At 42.2% G+C, this 20485-nt stretch overlaps 2 protein-coding genes across 5 annotated transcripts in view; one reads left to right on the top strand and one right to left on the bottom strand.

Moving 5' to 3' along the window:
- Nucleotides 1-657: 657 nt before the first annotated feature.
- On the bottom strand, nucleotides 658-8551 carry ciz1a (cdkn1a interacting zinc finger protein 1a). 3 transcript variants are annotated; one of them, XM_061081878.1, is made up of 16 exons: nucleotides 8443-8551; nucleotides 7697-8008; nucleotides 6199-6326; nucleotides 5820-6061; nucleotides 5075-5192; nucleotides 4822-4909; nucleotides 4601-4686; nucleotides 4376-4452; nucleotides 3996-4202; nucleotides 3745-3875; nucleotides 3570-3663; nucleotides 3353-3466; nucleotides 3119-3268; nucleotides 2872-2950; nucleotides 2657-2778; nucleotides 658-2533 (listed from the first exon to the last, which is right to left on the bottom strand). In XM_061081878.1, the coding sequence occupies exons 2-16, from the start codon at nucleotides 7858-7860 to the stop codon at nucleotides 2018-2020; spliced, it is 2316 nt and encodes a 771-aa protein (XP_060937861.1). In that variant the 5' UTR covers nucleotides 7861-8008; nucleotides 8443-8551; the 3' UTR covers nucleotides 658-2017. The 3 variants fall into 3 exon arrangements, with proteins under 3 accessions (XP_060937861.1, XP_060937874.1, XP_060937868.1); XM_061081891.1 differs by having other exon boundaries at nucleotides 7697-8005; XM_061081885.1 differs by lacking the exon at nucleotides 8443-8551 and having other exon boundaries at nucleotides 7697-8143.
- Nucleotides 8552-9768: 1217 nt separating this feature from the next.
- dnm1a (dynamin 1a) overlaps nucleotides 9769-20485 on the top strand; it is a 44047-nt gene continuing 33330 nt past the window's right edge. For both annotated transcript variants that reach the window (XM_061071330.1, XM_061071339.1), the window contains exons 1-3: nucleotides 9769-9929; nucleotides 19228-19301; nucleotides 20204-20353. In XM_061071330.1, the coding sequence (XP_060927313.1) occupies nucleotides 9769-9929; nucleotides 19228-19301; nucleotides 20204-20353 (385 nt within the window). The remainder of the gene's footprint in view (nucleotides 9930-19227; nucleotides 19302-20203; nucleotides 20354-20485) is intronic.

The raw sequence follows: 20485 nt of genomic DNA, 5'->3' as shown, positions 1-20485 counted from the left end.
GAGCCGTCAGCTTATTCAACTTTTCAAGTTAGTTTATAAATGGGGTTTTAGACATCTTCAAGGCATTCACTTCAACACTCAGCTCCTACAGATTGAGTTGGGATTCTTTTGACTTCTAAAGGGGAGCCTAATTGGAAAGCAACAAAAAAGGTTTGGTGATGACAAGGATACTAAAATCAGTGTCTTACTGTGAAAAGCCCAATGCTGCTGACAACTTTTTTGACCACAACATGAACCTGAACCTAAAATGTAAAATAAAAGAATAAAAAAAAGGCCCTGGACGAGGCTATAATCATATTAACGATTCAGCATTTCTCAACACTCAAAAGCACCAGTTTAACACTTTTTAATCAGAAGCTGTCACCTGCTCGAACGCTTAATTTGGTTACATTCTACATTTCAGCTCGCTACAAGCATGTGCTACATGGTTAGCAACGTGGAAAACGTCTCCGCTATTTTAATTTAACAATAATTCATGTAGGTAGCTAGACAATTTGCAAAAAAAGGATCCTTGGGGACAGCAGGGTGGGAAATTAACCTGTTGGTCACGCTCTCCCTTTTTTAAAAAAAAATAGAGCAACATTTAAAAAAGGCTGGACAGTGTTGACTTTGGGGGTCAAAGGATATTACAGGGATGACAAAATTCTGAAAGAAATGTTGCCGTTACATTTTTTTTAATATTTCATTGTAGATTGGACAAACTGAAAAGTGTCTGTTTAGAAAAGTATGCAAGAGTCTTAATTAAATCGTCATTTAGATTATTTGAAGTCAGTATGTCCCACTTTCATTCTACTTGTTAAGAGTAGAATTGTCAAAGTACACTGAAGCTAGTTTTTCTGTTAGTGTCAAAACAAGGCTGTGAGTTTACAGCTTGGCTTCTGAGTTGTACAGGAAATGTAATTAAGTTTTTCTGTGTGCGAGTATTGAGTTTTTTCAAGTTTAATGGGATGATGGTGATACATGAAAAGTCAGGCATCATCAAAGTTATTACAGTTTATCTTGAGGGGATCACTGGTGTGTGTATGTGATTTCAAGGAAATTCATCTCAAAGCCACAAATGTGAACCTAGTCGTTGGAAAAATGGCATTAATCCCAGTGTGATGATCTTCTGGGGACCATGAATCTCTGTATAGATTTGTGTGGTCGATACATAACAGGTAAATGCTGGCAGCAGAGGATAACCAAAATTAGGATTCATCCCAGGGACCATAAATGTCTCATAACAACATTTAATGACAGCCCTTCCCACCAATGTAGGGATCCTGATTGAAATACACTAATAGGACATGATACATTTGAAACACCACTGCCAATTTAACAACACAATAAAGGCATGTTTTTAAAACTATTTAAATTTCTCCGTAACCTGTGATGTTCACAAAGCTATGTTTTTCTGTAATTTAGTTTTTAAGACCACAATTTGTTGTTTTGCAGCTGTAGCAGAGAAGTGTCCATCAAACCCAAATTAAAAACAATAGACTTTTTTAGTTAGGGTATATACTAACTAATGTAACTTTTCCAGTGTGAACACATGTCATAAGCAAAGCCTGACTGAATATCCGTATGTTGTAAAGAATAATTATGTATGCTGGATATCTTAGTGGGGGATTTCCTTGTTTTAAAATGTCATTATTATTTCTAGCAACGTGAATGCAGTTTTAATTAATGTGTAACTACTGAACAGGTGTTTTGGGTCGAGTCTTTCAGACTCAATCATGATCTCATGCTGATTAATGTTATTTAATTTCCCACGGCTGTGACCACACTCAACACCGTGCTTTTCTACCTCACTATCAATGCTTTTGATACCAGCTGTTAATTTCCCACCCTAGCAGAGGGATTCACCATCAGCAATCTTCCTATTTATCTGTGTGCGTTTCATTTTCTAACATGGAGAGGGGCTGGTCTGTGCACGTCTTGGTCTCGCTGTTTGATGAAAGCACCTCTTCAAACCCTGACACATCCTGTGTTCAGGCTGCACCAGGTGTCCTGTCTTTCCACGCCGCACCTTCTTGTCTCAGCGTCTGTTTGCCCTCCCTGACCTGCGTTTGGCTGCAGTTTTTCCCTTCGCTGTGCCGTTCTTTTTCCCTGGAACAGCAGGAGCTTCCATCTCCAGCTGCTCCTCCTCCTTGACATCCTCAGCAACAGCTGCCTGCATGGAGTCCGGCTCCTCTCTGCTTTCAGCAGACAGCTCAGCAGGACTCTCCTGGAGCACAGACGCCTGGGCTGAGCTCTCTTCCTCTTGGCTGTGGAGGGGGAGGTCTTCGTCTGTGCTGCCAGCGCAGGTCGCTGAGGTGGTGATGGTGTCATTTGATGTTGGGTCGGGTTCCGGTTCATTCTCATTCTGCTGGTTTTCTGTCTCTGTCAGTGTAATTTTGGGCTGTGTGGAGTTTGTCACTGAACCAGTGTCATCTGAGAGAGAATTTTCTTCTGACAAGTCTGTGGTGTTTTCTTTTACAGGTCTGAGGCTGTCTGCAGCGAGGAGACGTTCTCTAACAGCTTCCTCCTTCTTACTGAGCAAAGATCTGGACCTCTGTGCAAAAGCAGATAAGACAATGCAGTTTGAGACGTGGGTTATACAAGCAGTCAGGCAAATCCATACTTCTCCCTGTTATTAGAGTAAACAAGGTTAATGAAGTCATCGATATAAACCAACCTTGAGGTTCTCAAAGTGCGTCAGTGATTTGCAGTGGGTGTGTAGGGCAGAAGATTCAAAGTGGTAGAACTTGTTGCAGAGTCTGCAAATGAAACCTGCCACTGGAACAAAGAAACTGGATCCTGCAGAATAATAATAATAATAATAATCAGTCAATAAAAACAAGGAATGTCCTGAATTATTCAGAGAAGAATCAAAAGTTAGTCGTAACTCACCATAGACTGTGTCGGGGTCATACTGCTCTTCGCTGGCCATGTTCTTTAGAGTCACCTCCTTAGGGGATGACCAGTCGTCCTGTACCAGTTCACCACAGACACAGTTAACGACTATCTTATGATAAATGCACCGCTTGTGATGTGACAGCAGTCATTTCAGAATACATTTCAAAGGGACATTGGACTCAAACTTTGAACTGGAAATTGGGGGGGGATAGCAATGTACAAAAAATGTTGGACAAATTACCTGCTTCTCAGAGGAATCTGGGTCTTCTTCATTCCTCTGCCTTTCCTCTTCCTCTTCAACTTCACTGTTCTGCTCCCCTTCCAGGGAAAAGCCTTCTGTGTCCATGGCAGTCAGCTTGGCCAAGCCCTCACAGCCGTCTTTTTCCTGGAGCTAAGAAACAAGGGTTAATACATCAATGAGTTGTAAAAATGAATGGTTCAATTCCTCTCCGTCTCTGGGGGGCAAATAAGATACCTTCTCCATTTTGTGTTTGTGCTCTTGGGACTGCAAGTGCTCCACAAAAATCTGAGCGTTCCCGAAGTGTTTCTTGCAGACCATGCAGGAGGAGATGGCGGTTCTACTGGCGAGCTGAGCAGAGATGGAGGGACAACAGATCAGTAAGAGAAGTAAGAAAAAGATGAGCTGTATTAACTTTCAATGACCTCAGGAATAGGATTGTGTAAATGATTACTTTGTGCTCCTCGGTGCGACGGTGGTCCGTGACGTCAGTGGTGAAGTGGGTGTGACAGGTGGCACACCAACGCTTCAAGTCGGCTTTTTTCTCTCTGCAAAGAACACAAACAAGTGTTATTTTAAACTGATAATAATTACTTTTGATTTATTTATCTTGTTAATAGTGAACTGACCCATCTTGGACTGCTCCCTGTAGAGACTCCTGCACCCGGGGCAGTAGTGTGACCAGACAGGCGTTGCTCATGTGTTGGATCTCCATCATCCTCTGCTGGTGGTTTACACTGTTCATATGACTCCTGAAGTTCTGTGAAAAAACACAAAAGAGAACAAATCAAGGCGAGAAGAGGGTAGAAAAACACAATTGTGTTGGGAGGAACTACATTCCACTACGGCCTATGCATGTCGCTTTGTGAGTCCAACCCACTTGCTGGCTGTGGCAGGTGATGCTGCAGAGGTAGCAGTAGAACTTGTTGGTGCTGTCCGCTACACCCTCCTCCCCTTCGTCCAGGTTGCCCGGTGAACACAGGGACTCGTCTTTTCCCTGTGACATCTCCTCTGAGGGTAAATTAACCTGCTGGTCATCTTCATTCAGCCCGCCAGATGGTGACGGGGCAGATAAACATGTCTTCACCTAAAAAGAGTTAAAAAAAAAAAAACAACACCGATGTAAAACCATCACCAGTGTAAAACATTAATCTCAGGCATGACTGAATACTCTAAATACTCCAAATTCTCCTAGCTGGCATAAATACTTTAAAGTTATTGTTCATTATCTGACCATACCAAATAAAAGGCGTCTCTCACCTCATCAGCTCTGCTCTCCACCATCTCAACAACATCTGATTCCCCCGTAGAGCATCCTTCTTCCAGAATGACGCAATCTGGCAAAAGATTTAGGACCAAGAAAAACATAGTTAGTGATCATCTCAAAGGATGTATACTTTACTGCATTAAAGTGAAATAAGTGATCTATCTGAAGTATCTGAGAACATCTTCTTTCAAGACCTTAGGTTTAGGTGTATGTTTTACCTTCATTCTGGTTCTCGGTGTTGCTGTTATTCTCTGAAGACAGAAGCTCTGCATCTGCATCTGCATCTGAAACGATCGTCTCTGGCCTGAGAGAAAGAGGAACGGTAATCAAGGAGAGGGCACCTCAGGTTTGCAAGATTTAATATGTCAGAACATGATTAGAGATTAAACACTGATGATGTGATTAGATGTTATAGATTATAAAAAAACGGTTTCATTACTCCTCTGTTCTAGGCTTTTTCGCAGCCGGTCCGTCAAGTTCCTCATCCAATATCTGTGTGGCACCATCGACTTCTCCCACCTCACCATCTGTTCCAGCAAAGTTCGAAAGAAAGAAAAGACACATTATTTACAAGGGATCAGAATTCTCAGGGTATCTGTAGTTTGTTGAGGCTTGGACACAAGTTTTAAGCTACACATATCTTGTGCTTTATACTTTAATATCTTTCAGCACCGACTTGATTGCAGCTCTACCTGTTTCAGACTTATCATGGGCATCACTGGTGCTGCTAGCTGCTGGTTCAGCTTCTGTGCTTCCTGCTGCAATCTGCTCGCCATCCTGCTTCCTGTCTGGCTGGCGAGCGATGATGTCCTACAAACAGAGACAAATACCAGGATTTAAGAAGGAGTTTGACTTATTGATTAAAGGTAGTTTCAACACCGCCCCCAAATGACATGGCTACACCTTCAGGTTTGAAATAATGATAGTAACGTTTAAGAAAGAAAAAGAAAAAGCACGAATAACTAGTTAATAACTAGTCATTAGTCATCTGATCTGATTATTTAGTCACAACTGTCCAAAACAATAGATATTAACTATTAAAGCATATTAGATGTGAAAATCTTAAAAAATACACACAAATAAGAAGCTTGAATAAAATAAATTTAGGGCAGTTTTGTTGGAGAAAATACATAAATGAAAAATCCACTAAATCTTTATCCATCAACTCATGTTATTATCCTACTGAACAGTGTTGCTGCAGGGTGATCTGTTCCCTTCTATAATGAAATTCTTTGAAGCTGAAAATAAAGAGTTGATGCTTTGAAGCACAAAGATAAACCCTTATTTGCTTCTGAATAGGAAACATTCAAATAACATTCAAATAAGCCAATATCACAAGAAGAACATTTCCACTTTCTCTGACTGTGCTGGTCTTTAGTTGGGCTAACATCCAACACGCAGTGATTATAAACATTATAATGGAGCTGTTGTAATTACTGTGGTGATGGATGAAGAGGAGGAGGAGGCTGTAGAAGGAGCTGCAGTTGTGATGGTGGCGGTGTTGCTGTTATTGTTGTAGTAGCGAGCGTGTGGATGAAATGATCGTGCAGCTGGGTAACCCATCATGGGCGACTTCATGGCCATGCCCATGGGAACCGGCCCCAGCAGAGACGACCTGGCCCCTGCAGCGAAGAACTGATGGAACTGCTGCCCACCCATCCCATAGCCACGCATGTTACCTGAACAAAGGGAAAGCATGACAGAAGTTTTACTGTTTTTATATCATCTATAAAAATGCTGCCTCAGATTATTCAGGGTTGGTAGCGTTTGCCCTTTTCCAGATAATGCTGTCTTTAAACTGTAATCCAGAATGTACCCTGCATCTGCTGCATCAGTAAGGCCCCCTGAAGCATGGGATTGGGGGCGAGGAGGTTTGTCTGGGTTGCCTGGCAGAGGTTGACCATCCTTTGAGGATTGGCTGTCTGGGAAGGCACGGTAAGGGCTCTGTGTAGCAAATCAAACAAAAGAAATGGATATTATTTCAACAAATATGAGATCACAGAAATCAGGAGCAAAACAGACACAGGGTTTTGGCAAGCTACAGTCCTGACATAGAAATACGAATAGGAAAAGAAAATGATGTTGAGGTGGACACTTGCAAATTAATGCTCTACTCCAAATGCCAGTTATCAGTGTGATCATTTCACAATAAGGGCATGGTCACAGCGATTTGCCTCGACACGGAAGCAAATGCTTTATTCGGCTCCTCGCTCGCACTGATTGGATGTGAACAGGAGGCGAGGTTTTGATTGTTTTATAGCACAAAATTGCTCAATAATCTTCACAAAACAAAAGCTGGAAAATAGTAGTCTGCAAGTCTCACAAGTGTTATCCTAAATAAAATTCAATATAAAAAATTGCTTAATCAAAACATTCACAAATCTTAGGATTGTTAAAATTTGACTGAAAGTAAATATAAAGGTGAAAGGCCAAAGTCAGGGGAAATGTTAAATAATAATCTGGAAATAGATCAAAATAAAACCAGTCACACCTGAGGTGCTGTGGGATAAAACCTGTACTGACTGCTGCTTTTACTCCTCCTCAGAATAAAAAAGAGGGTCCACACTGAGTTTACATTTACATTAAAAAGATCCAGAACCAAAAAATGACAGGTGACAAGACCCAAGCCCTGAAGGAACTTCATATCACACCTCAGGCTGTGTGATACGATGCCAGAAGATCGTATCAGAAGTGATGTGATCAAACTTTCTGGTCTGGGTTTACAAATATTTAAACAGAGTTTGATATTAACTGTTATCAGTTTTACCTTTGGGCAAGCAAGATAACAGAGCAGAGCAATAGGGCAACTTTGAATGTAAACACAACGCTGCTTGGTAACCTAATGAGTAGTTAACAACTCTAAAAAGCTGCTAGATTGGGACAGACAGAAGAAAAAGTGTGCAGGTTGTTTATTATTGGATGCTACTTATTACTAACTGATATGTCTTATATTGTTGTCTTACTGTATATATTGTTGTTTTGTGTCCAATTGTTGTTTAATTTTTTATGTACAGTGCACCAACCACACCAAGGCAATTTCCTGTATGGGCAAATATACTTGGCAAATAAAATAATTCTGATTCTGATCTTATTTCAAATATAAAAACTATATAACCAATATTAGACTGGGCTGAATGGACCAACGCAGAGTCAAACTGTAAAAACCTAAAATGCTTCACGCTGACAAACGTCCATTCACCCACAGAACAGCTCAGATCATCACGTATTGTTTCAGAGCTTCCAGCTAATCCATCACACACTCATCACCCGCGGAGGCCCCGACTGAATCCCCGGTCTCGAGTTAACGCGCTTACCGCTGGTTCTGGTGGTGGTGATGGGCGACATGATGGCCCGGAGGCGGCTGCGGAGGAGGAGGAGGCGGAGGCTGCTGCTGGAAAAGTTGCTGCAGCTGCCGCAGGTGCTGGTGGAACTGCTGCTGCTGCTGCTGCTGCTGCTGGTGGATGTGGGGGTTGAACATCACGGGCTTCTAGTGTCCACCGTTACCCGGCGGATGGTGACAGATCTGCGGCTGTGCACCGTGTCTACACACCGGAGGGAGAACAACACAACAGCAGCCCCGGATCGGAGGAGGCAAACAGGGGCTGAGGTGAAGACGAGTCCCGCTGCTGACAGGACAACTCTTTGTTACACACACATCACACTACAGAGCACCCCCCCCCCTCTGCTCCAGACAACAGGTCTCTCCCGTATTCCGTGATGACAACTGGCTAGTGTTAGCATGTGAGCTAACAACAATGCCTGCGTGCGTATTGTGTCCCTGTGCCCGCTGAGCTAGCTTCATGACGACACTAGCATGTCGGCCCCTTGCAGCAGAGCCCCCCCCCACTCCTCTCACACTAACCTGAGGTGGAAGGTGTGGGTGAGGAGCTGAGAAGATGTCACCTGCTGTGGAATGAACGGAGCTACATTAGCCCACCGCTACGAAACTGAACCCGACCTGTTAGCTTAGCATTGCTAGCACACGCAGACCTGGCTAACTGCGATACCTCGGCTGCTTTCTCCCGTTTCCCTCGGTGTCCTCGCAGCGGTCGGGACTCACCTGTGAGAACGTGGAGCGGCGGTGGGTCCCTGCGGTCGGTGAGCTGCTCTCAGACCCGGAGATCCTCTCATGAAGCTGGGATAACAACAACCTGCCTCTCAGCGGTGGCGTGGAGGGACTGCGAGATGGCGCCCTCTGGTGGTTCCGAGGAGCAAACGCGTCATCGCTGCATAACATATGAAGCTTTGGATCAATTATATTATATCTAATCACTCAAATATAAAACTATTATAGATTTAACTATAGTTTTATTTATACAACTTTACATTCAGGTCTGATGTATAATGTTAAAAACATGTTAACACATAACACAAATAATCTGGCATCTCAAATGCTAAAAAATACATTTGGTTACATAGAAAAGGTAAATAAAGGTATACACCGTTCTTTAAATTTTTTTCATCCTGAAAAATTAGCATCCCCTACAACTATAGCAAAGTTACAGGGAGATACACATTTTTGCAGGGGATCTTTTCAACCTGAAAAATATAGGGTACCCCCTAAATAGTGTTTCCCTCTATAATTATAACAAAGGTTAAATGGAGATACACTTTTATAAGGGGGGGGGGGGGTATCCCCCTATGACAATAGCAAAAGTTAGGGAGGGGATACAGTTCTCTTCAATCGGAAAACATTATTATAACCTGTAAAAATGTATTGTGGGGATACAATTTTTTCCAGGGGATACACATCATTTCATCCTGAATGTTTGTTATAGTTATAGAGGGGCGACATAACTGGAGCGAAAGTTAAAAGGAGATACACATTTATTCAGAAAAAAAATGTATAAATGTATCCCCCTAAAAAAAAAGACAGCTCTGGGGTCAGGGAAATAAAAATATTTATTTTGATTACTGGGCCATGTTATATAAAGTAAATACCATTTTGATTTTTGCTGCTATTTTTCATATTCATATACTGAAATCCAGACGCAGATATGTCGCTCCACCCCTGTTTGAATGCAGGCGCGCTCCCGCGAATCGGGGCACGATCCCAGTCGAGGAAACCGACTTCTGCTCGACACCGGCACCGCACCTGCAGCACAGTGACGGCAGCTTCGCCATCTGGCGGTGTGCGTGGGGAACTGCAAGGCTCTCTCCTGAGGAAAACACAGGAGATCACCCTCCTCCTCCTCCCTGCGGTGCTCAGTGGAGAAGAGCGTCCATGTCCGAGGTGATCTGACACAGCGAGGTGGAAGAAGAGGAGGAGAGGGCGCAGTCCATGAGGCAGAGGACCGAGGAGGAGAGAAACGAGACACAACCCCCCCCTAACCCCCGCTGACGAGAGGAAGGAGATCGCTCGCTTCGCCTCGGTGCAACCGCGAAGATGGGGAACCGGGGAATGGAGGATCTGATTCCTCTGGTGAATCGCATGCAGGATGCCTTCTCCGCCATCGGCCAGAATTCGAACCTTGACCTGCCGCAGATCGCCGTGGTGGGCGGGCAGAGCGCGGGGAAGAGCTCGGTGCTGGAGAACTTCGTGGGGAAGTGAGTGCAGCTTTTCTTTTTTTCCTCTCACCCCCTCCGGGCTGCAGATGCGTGACGGTGCATCACGCAAACGGCCCCTCACCATCATTTCCATCTACACTTTCCAACATCTCAGTCCCCCATCCCCCTTCCCATTCTCCTCCTCCTCCTCCTCATCTTCTTCCTCCTCTTCCTCAGCAAGGTTTTAAAACGCACATCCACATCTCACACACACCTCCTGTTATATCCCCCGGCTCTCTCCCTCTCTCTCACACACACATACAGCACCAAGGCAAGAAGATTATTTTGTAAGACCTCCACAAATCCCTGCTGCATGATGGCACCACAAAACATAGACCACCTCTTGTTATGGAGGCTTCACAGAAAGAGGAGGAGTTATTATTTCCTGTCAGTGTTAAAATAGCATCACAAAATCTCAGATATGTATGACAGAAGCAGGGAAATTTCCAGATGCTGACTTCCTGTAAAGCCCCCCCACTCACAGGCAGCCTACAGGATGTGGTGTTTGCAGTGTCGGGCCCTGCACACCCCTGCAAACACACACACATTTTGGATGCTGACAGGATGTGTTGTCATTTGTGTCGTCCACGGGCGAGTTAATCCTGCAGGCAGGCGTGCAAAAAAATGATGCGTGAGGACATGCAGTTTGTCAGAGCTGACGATGAAGAGGAGAAGGAGGAGGAGGAGGAGGAGGAGGAGGAGGAGGAGGAGGAGGAGGAGGAGGAGGAGGAGGAGGAGGAGGAGGAAGAGGAGGATGATGATGGCATAAAACAAGGGGAACAAATGTGATCCGTTATGCTGCAGTGTGACCTTGCTGAGAGCGAGGAAGAGACAGAGTCCACCTGAGCTTTGAGCCCTTCCAGCTCAGCTCGTCCATCTGTCTGCCAGCGCTTAGGCTGTAAGTGAAGCTTACCTCACACCGGCTGCAACATGGGTGTCACTGGCCGACTGCCCGTCAGCCCTGCCGTGCTTGTGTTTCACTCGATCAGATTTATTGGTTTTATTCCCCTTTTGACGCTCTGTGCACAGTGAGTGATTCAGCAGTATCTTCTGCTCCCAGCAAGGTCAGAGTGGGCTCATACTGCGGCCCCCCCTCCCCCCTATACTCTGAGTGATAACAGGGAAATCCACCACGACACAGTGCTCGTATACCACCGGATCTGTCAGTCCCAGCAGTGCAGCAACGGATTTGAGATGAAGTTGTTTGTTTTACTTTTGCTCGACACCTGCAGAGACGCACAGGTCAGCACATGGCCAGAGTGCTAATCCCCATCTTAACATGTAGTAGGAGAGGCCGTCCTACTGTTTACATCTCAGGCTGTAAGGCTAATCTACACATGATGCTAACGAGGGGAAGGAATATCAGTTCAGTGGTGAAAGATGGAGTGAAATTTCAAAGATATCCACCGATATGAACCTCTTACACACAAATCAGTGTTTATACTTGTGGATTTATGTTTAACATATTATTTATCTTCTTAATTCAATATTTGGTTATATTTGTGTGATCTTCGTATTTATAAATCTATAAAGATTATGGTTAAACTGTAAAATATCCAGCCTCCATGACATCATCATTTTACCTGTCAAAACTTGGCATCTACCTACATTACCCACAATGCAACTCAAAGGGCCACAAATAGCTTAAAATAACGAGTCGCAGTTTGAGCTTCTTATGCATTAACGTGCTATGTCTGACCATGATTTACAAATATATTGTAATACACAACAGCACTCAACTGGAATCGTAAAACAGCCTTGAATGTATTATTTTGTGCATTTCCCTATGAACTCCATATCAGCACACTCATAAGACATACACACTCGTATGAATCTTGAAAAGAACTGAAGTAATTCTTCCTTCTATTTGTAGCCATTGTATAATATTTAATGTCACACTTTGTCCTCTAATAGAAGAATCAATTGACATTTTACAAACATAATTTAAAAAAACTGGGTTTTGATTGAAACCTCGTTGTAATATCAGTTGTTGCTTGTTTTTACAGTAGTCGGTATTATCACAACAATCTTTTTTACACATATTGAGACCATCCACGCTGTTCTGCGCCCGCTCAGCTGTCGCCATAGCAACAGCTTCTGCCTAATTACATCGCCTGTACCCAAGAGACCGGCAGGTTTAGACAGAGGCAAAACGGAAACAATGCAAGGAAACGTTTATATTGAATGACAGCAGATCTGACCTGTGAAGCAGATTCACTGCATCTTGTCAGCAGGTGACTGTGAGGCCTGCAGCACCGGACAAATGCAGATGCTGGTCTTGTGTTAATGTGCACTCGTCCCCCTGCAGTGACTCAGGTCCCCCTCCTCTTCCTCCAGTGTACACCCCCCCTCCAACCCCCATCCCTGTGGCCCACTGTGGTTTGTGTTATTGTGCCTAAATCAACACACACCTACAATAGGCTGTGTGTTTACATGTAGCCACCATAGATGCTTCTTATTTCTCCACCCCGAGACTTTATCATCGCTGCCTCTCAGAAAAGTTATTTTGCGTAGTTTTGTGTCACTCTGGTAAACTTTTTGTCATCATTACGCCGCCTGCTGCTATATCCTTTTTGCTATTAATAGCTTGGTTTTTGGCAGGAATATGGGGCCGGTTATATCTCCCCCACAGCTCTCGTCCTGGCATTTGTTCTCCCTCCGTTCTGGCTTGGCCGCTCTATAGATCAATACAAATGTACAGGAGACATTTTAATGGCAGTGATACATTTACATCAATTATTTCAGGAGCCATGTACAGATGCATCTCAGAGATATAGAATATTGTGTCAATTTGTTTTTGTTATTTAATTCAAAAAGTGAAACCTTTTATTCTAGATTAGGGATGGGACAAAATACTGAAAAATATTGATACTTTTCTCCTGAATCATGAGATGTGCTGCCACTAAATATCTATATTTAGTTGTAGTTGTGACTTTTGCCAGTTTATTGTTATTTTGCATTGAAATTTTGACTCATGTGGACATTGACGTGAAGTTACAGTGTGTTTGTTAAAGTCTTACGAGGCAAATCTAGATGCTGTTTCTCCTCATAGTTAAACATGACACCTTTCCTCTTGGGTGGATTTGATTTTGACAAGGACGGCCAGCTCCTTTAGTGATGGACAAGCTGCTGAGATATTCCATGAAGGCATTAGAGAACATTTTAGGACACCAATCAAATTGATATATTTCCCTTCACCGTCTGTCTTTCGCTGATATCTTGCTAACCTAATGTGTCCTTCGCGCACAGAGTCTACTTCGCTCCAATCTGTTTGCAGTTCATCACTTCAGTTCAACTCAGGGGCGGCTTTATGTCTGTAAAATGTACAAAGTAAATGCAGCAAAGTTAAACTAAAATGACAGAAACCCATCAAATGGGATCACTTGAGAATAAGAGTACCCCCTTCTCTTGTCTTAGACTATGAAAAGCGTATTTGTGGACAGTTCCATTTTCTTTTCCTCTTGAATGAGTTGCAAACATCTACACGTTCACAAAACAGTTACAACAGTTATTCAAAGAGCCTTTGATGTTGTCTTCAAATTCAGCCGAAACCATGCAAAGATGTTCAGTTAACAACATCACAGAAAAGCAGCAAATCCTCAGAGACAAAAAGCTGAATGCGGTGAATGTTTTTCCTTTTTACGTTACACCTGCAGATCATTTTTTGCTGACCAATATATCAAATTATGAACTGATTGTACGTATTGTACCTGTACTGATCATCATCAAGCACCTCTCATATTAGCCCTGTGTCTCCCAGACCAGCCTAGGAATTGAGACTAAAGAAGACATTAAGAATCTGAGCACTACGCCCGGTTCCTCATCTGTGTCTGTCATCCAGTCACTGTTTTAACTCCCATGAGTCTCATTAGCGCGTAGTGAGTCTTTAACTGGTCTGAGCGCATCACATGCAAAGCCAGCTGCGGAAAAACCTGTCAACCGTTCATGTGGAGGTGGGATGCTTCACCAGTACGTTGAATTTATTTTGCTCAGCATTTACAGAAACGTTGCTGATGCTTTCAGCTGCATGTTCTTTTCAGAAAGTAGTTTCAGCACCACGGACAGCTCCTCCCCACAAACAACCAAATCAGCACCACGTCTGCTCGACTGCTCCGGAAACACTAAACACTAAACACACGGTATCACTGCCAGTGAATATAATAATATAATGACGATAATAATATAACACTCAGATGATCACAGAAGATTAACCTCAGTTTCCAGGCATTGTAGTGGATTATAGAAACAATAGCAGAACTGGTCAGTTTTAGGGAAGTAACTAAAAGCATTTTGAGGGCGTGTGACGTGACCTTTCCAGCCGATACATAAAAAAAGGAGATGTGAGTACAAAGGTCACATGTGGTGCGTTCATGACGTTTTCCTGGGGTGTTGCTACGAGGTGCACGGCTCAGCCGGCTGAAGCACTTTGTTACCGGTGGAGGCTGCTGGCACGAGCACAACCCCACGAACATAATACTACAACGCAGATGTTTCTCCCTCAACCACCACTGGCACCATCGCTATTCCAACCCCCACACAGATTAAGTTTATGATATATCGCTGGTTTCATGTGTTACATAACACTGAAGAGGCCAGAAGCGCTCGGATGAGTCGCAGCAGCAGCTTCACTCATGTGAAAGACAAGGACGTGTACTGAGACTCCTTTATTCTCTTCATATAAAACAGGGGGGAGGCCGGGAAACACAAAGACGGCTCGTGCTTTAATGATTTATAAAGGATCACATGTTAAGGAAATGTCACAGTAAGATAAAACGGCCACAACATATATGATAATACTGTATAGAAAGTATATTTTTCAGGTTGTGTAGGGAAAATGGCTCTGATGTGATATGTTGGACAGATTACCACAAAACCTTGGAGGATGTGGTGTCATGGAGCAGCCCATTCAATTTTGATGCGCATCCAAGATTTTCTTTTTCGCTTTCTTAAACATTGTTTTTTTTTCTTTGATTTGTCAGGGAATAATTTATGGATCCTGATGAAACGAGAAAGTCAAGAATCATTTTTATAGGTGTCTGTAATTTGGTGCCGATCAAAATACAAATCTGGATCTAGTCAATTAAAATGTTTCATAATGGGACTATTGGGCCTTGGTGGAGGTTTATCTAGTTTTGAAATATATATGAGCTCATGTGGTGATGCTGTTTTTTACTGATCCCATAGTTTTCCAGCGTTAACTCCAACGAGGATTTCTTGAAAGTTTACATTGATGGCATTGTTCAGTTGGAACTACCCATTGATTATATTCATATATATATATATAGCCAAGAGAAAATGTGAGAATTCTTGTTATCATTTATCTTGGCTTTAGTTTGAAAGGATTTATGTTTATTACACTACATTTCTTGGGTCTTTCTAAGAAAAATAAATAAATAAACATGTTGGTAAACAAATGAACACAAAGTTCATTTGTTTCAGTCTCAGAATGTTTTTTGGGCAGTCTTTTGTGCCTGTCTTTCCAATGATTCACACCCAGGCCCCCTGTTTATTTTCATTGTTCTGCTGCTGAGTGACACAGTAAGAGTGACAGACAGAGGATAGAGAGAGGACATGATTTGTTCTGATACTGCTACAGGGGATTACAACTAATCTGTGTTTGGACCGCTGCGCACCAACAACACATTCTCCCATTGGCTCCCGTCTAATCTGAAATCAAGTATCCAGCAATTCCATTGGCTCCTTCTAACTATGCAGTTGACAGTAATGTTTGTGGAAGCGAGAAAGAGAGAGAGGGAGAGAAAGAGAGAGAGAGAGAGAAAGAGGGAGAGTGCACTATTATTAAACAGCGTTCTCATCCTACTTGGAGCCAGGCGATGCTGGGAGGAGCGTTGCCTGTTTGTGCTGCTTCACTTCTGTCAGGGTTGTTGTTGCTGCAGCATTAGAGCAGGTTTAAGGCTCAGTGTCTGTCTGCCACTGGCTCTATGAAGTCTAGAGTGAATAATAACAGTGTGTGTGTAGTGCACTCATCCTTGAAGCAATGAGTCATTATTCTGCCACAGCTGGTGCTCACTGGACTTGAATGAATCAATGGCTGAATGTTTATCCTGACAAAATAATTGTATTTGCACAAGATGATCAAATTTATTAGATTTTTTTAACTGTGACTCTGCCACAGTGATGCACAGTGCATCTGTGACCTCCCTGACACACACACATACACACACACACACACACACACACACACACACACACACACACACACACACACACACACACACACACACACACACACACACACACACACACACACACACACACACACACACACACACACACACACACACACACACACACACAAATATTTATATTTGTATGTACCAACCTTGTTTGTTCCTTTTTAAAGAATCTCTGCTGTACAGGGATTGTGCCAGTGCTATACAAGTGTGAATGATTTCCCACCTCACTGTGGGGAATGAAAACACACAAGTTGGGGGACTGTCCCTCTCTTAGCAGCAATAGATAAAGGACGAGTGAACAGAGAGAGATAGTCGCACTACTGTCACATAACTCTCTTGGTGTATAGACAGCAGGGAAGTCTTTATTGTGTTTGTTTGTGTGTGTTTCCGCGCCTTCTCTTTGTGGTGGCGGTTTGAGGGGAGGACGAGGAGTGAGAGGAAGACCTGCAGTTAGGGCCATCTGTCTCCACATAAACATGTCCAAGTGGGAGAAAGGGACACACACACACAGACAGACACACACACAAACAGACAGGGCGACCAGCAGATGGGCAGACAATGCAAAAGGCCAACGCATAGCAGGTATTCCTCTGTCGTACAAGCCGGCAGTATGATACAATTACCATTATACAAACACTTGCTGCTGTATCCACAGAAGATACATGTGATGTATCATATGTGTTGTAATATCAGGTCTAGGTTGTCGACACTCACACAAGGTATTTAAGTAACATACAATGCAGGCTTGAGCAGGTTTAAGAAAGATCTGTAGAAACCTGCAGTTTTATGTAATTATAACCCTCACTTCCATCTGTCAGAAACACTTTAATGGTGTTAATAAACTTGTGTTATATAGATTAAATGGCCTCTTATTGCAAATTTTCGCTAATGATATAGAAAATAACAGAGATTAAGTTGTTTTTAACCTAGGATATGAGTAAATATAAACTTGAAATTTCAATTATGACAAGTGGGGATTCACCCATCTGAATTTTTCCAGTTCCCTATTTCTCTCTAATTTAAAATCTTAAAAGTTAATTTAGATCATTTTCATGTCCTTTAACTGAAAAAAACTAAAACAGTGACTTGATTGAATGCAAGAAATGGAAAACCATTCAAATACAGCTGCATCTTCACATGATCAAAACTTGCAACTACTTAACCGTACTTTAACGATTACCCACAGATGTTTTATGATTATTTGCATTATTTAAAGCTTGTTTACAGCTAAAAAAATGGAAAATAATGTAAAAATTTAGGCTAAAACTTGTTTGCTAATGAGTTTGGTCAGGAAACATTTAAGGTTACAGCTTTTGAAAATACAGTCTTCCGTTAAAGCTTTTGAAAGCCTGAATAATCGATACTGGTATCGTAAAGGAAGCAAATAGGTGAACTAAGTTGAAATTATTTAACAACTAATTGCTGAATTAGCTTTTCGTTGTGAGGTCACGATTGTGCCCTGATTAACTCTCAGCTCATGACTCATGTATCCAAACTGCCTTAGGTCTTCGACTATTTCTTATTCATGCCGCTCACTTGATTACTGTCGACTTCTCTCATCACATACTGAATCTGCTTGTTAAAAGGACTTAAGATCATATATTATAACGGAAAACAGGATATTTATGAAAGCATTTTACAGTTCTTCATCATCCTCCTGTTATCAAAACTCTGTCAGGAAATACATATTTAAATTGTAGCTGTTTACGTTGATTTTTATGACGATTTTTTAAAGTAAGACAAGAGCTGACACTTACTGAGCGCTGCAGAATGTGTCCCCAACAGTGTTATTGTTGCTGTCAACACAACACACACAGACACACAAATGTCACTGGACAGGAAGAGTCGTGTCGGCTGCTGAGGAACGTGCTGTGCCAGTGGCGAGCTGACGCTGATGTTGCATAAGCAGCTGAGCAGCCCCGAAGAAAATCAGTGTCTCGCACAGAGGGAAGCGCAAAACACATGTTGGCAGGGAGTCATCTGTACACACACACACACGCTCTGCAAAACCCACACTTCACACCTCAGACACACCAGCACAAGATTTTACCTGGTAGCAGATGTTTAACACATTCATTTGTACGGACATACGCTTACACACAAGTCCACCACAGCAATGAGAATATAAGAAACTAAAAAGAATATTCAAAATTACAAGATTCTAAGTGCTTAAATTCAGTATTATTTTTGCTAACCAAAAAAACCACTGGTAAACATCAGAAAATAAGGAGAAACTGCAGAGGAATCTGGTGTAAATGGCTCACAGCTCATGAACTTATTTCCTTGTGTTGTGTCAGTGTTACTGAGCTGTGAAATTATTCGCTGCAGTGTTGCTGCTGGTTTTTCCATCTCACTGCTGCTGCTGAAGAAATGTTAATTCTCTGTGTAATGATAAACATTAGAACAGACAAACGTCGGTTGTAAACCTCCAAAACTAATGTCAGGGTTCATTTATCAATGTTGTTTCTTGTTCAACCAAACTACAACACTAATGTAGAGCTGCAATGATTATTTAATTTCTCATAAAGACGTAATAGAAGTATTCATGAAAGCAGCCCTTCTGATGACAGGGCCCCATTTCAACATGTAGTGATATATAACTTGAAAAATAGTTTGTGGATTTGTTAGTGTCTAGATTAATAGTCAGAAGGAAAGACATTTGAAATATATGGTCTGTAGATATTTTTAACCATTTTCCCGTTGTACTGGTTTTATTCACAAAGATGATTCCTGTGGTAAATGATATGAACATTGAGCCTGATGTCACCACAGCTTTTGTGTGAGGATTCATTGTTATTCAGCTGTGCACACACAAAACACACTCCCACACACACACACACAACACACACACAACACACACATATTCCTGAGGGGATAACAATAATGACTTTTTAACAAAGCGTCAGGATGATGATTCATAATCACTGACTATTTATCTTTTTGTCTCCTGGATGATTAATATTATTAAAGTTTCTCTTTTAATTTAGGGTTTATTCTGGTTTATGTTTTGTCATTGATGTATATTTCTTTTTTTTGTTTTGTCTACCCACATTTGTACTGTCGCTGATCATTGTCCTTGCCGTCTTTCTGTTGCGTTACAGGGATTTCCTTCCCCGTGGTTCTGGCATTGTGACCCGTCGTCCTTTGGTTCTGCAGCTGATGACCGCTCCCACAGGTAAAAACCCCATTACCCAGAAGCACTGACATTCAAAACTGATCTTACTGCAGAGCCTTAAAGATGTTTCTTCCCTCGTATACAATATTTCATCACTTCTCTGGCTCCTGACATTTAATACTATCACCCATAGATACATTTAGGGAGGATTAGAAGCCTTTACTTTAGCCTGATACTTTGTAAACCTTAATATCGTTTTAACGGAAAGGTAAAAATAACACAAATTATTTTGACTACGCTTTTCAAGAGCCATGTTTTGCTCTAGTCTGTACATACAGAGGGTTGAAGCCAGCCTCTAGTGGCCGTTAGTTGAATTGCATTTTAAGCTTCTTCAGGATCTACTCAGGGTTCCACATCTTTTTGCCCTGCTGTGTTTATTGTATTGCCTTTAGACCGAACTCTTCATCTACTCTAACTCAGACAGAGACACAAGTTAAGAAATTGACACCTATTTCAGCTCCCACATGAATAAACCTCCAGAATCTTCCTCCACTCTCACTGCTTCAGTCCCTCAACATCTTTTCCACTCAAGTCAACGTGGAGATGATAACAGCATCCTCGTGTTGCCATGGTTACAAGTCATGAGGCTGTTTTAGGATTTGGAGCTTTTTCTCACGTGTCTTCATGGTGTGAATCTGAGATATATGTGGATTCATTTTATATTGCATTATTCCTCAAACATGCAAAGAAAATTTAGTTTCTTTCTTTCTTTAGAATAATTTTACTTATTCCGACTCAGGCATGAATATGATTAAACTAATTCTGTTTTATTATCTCACACAAAGTTTTCGATGAAATTTTAGAAGCTTATAAGATGAATGTTGCTGTGTGTATTTGCATAAAAAAGACTACATTTTGTATACCCTTGTTTCCACTAATGTTTTTCCCTTCCCTGTCTTTAGAGTACGCAGAGTTTCTCCACTGTAAGGGCAAAAAGTTTGTAGATTTCGATGAGGTCCGACAGGAGATTGAGGCTGAGACTGATCGTATCACCGGGGCCAACAAGGGCATCTCCCCTGTGCCCATCAACCTGCGGGTCTACTCCCCTCATGGTGAGGCTCTATTTCCACACAGATACCAGCTTGATGTGAATTGCCTGCTGTTTTGTGGTTGTATCTGACTTACACAATAGAGGAAAATGTAGATTTCTTTGTCTCATATCAGCAGATAATGCACATTCAAAC

Source organism: Limanda limanda, chromosome 1 (assembly GCF_963576545.1).
Source record: "Limanda limanda chromosome 1, fLimLim1.1, whole genome shotgun sequence".
Classification (NCBI taxonomy): Eukaryota; Metazoa; Chordata; class Actinopteri; order Pleuronectiformes; family Pleuronectidae; genus Limanda; species Limanda limanda.
Note: the sequence above shows the minus strand (reverse complement) of the source record. Positions and strands in the feature narration are given on the sequence as shown.

Bases quoted from the DNA above. Each gene is read 5' to 3' on its own strand.
- ciz1a (XM_061081878.1), bottom strand. From the start codon at position 7,860: ATGTTCAACCCCCACATCCACCAGCAGCAGCAGCAGCAGCAGCAGCAG. The intron at 5,193-5,819 runs GTAATTACAACA...CTCTGTTTGTAG, and splicing joins CCTCTTCATCCATCACCACA to GACATCATCGCTCGCCAGCC. The intron at 4,453-4,600 runs GTAAAACATACA...ATCTTTTGCCAG, and splicing joins CACCGAGAACCAGAATGAAG to ATTGCGTCATTCTGGAAGAA.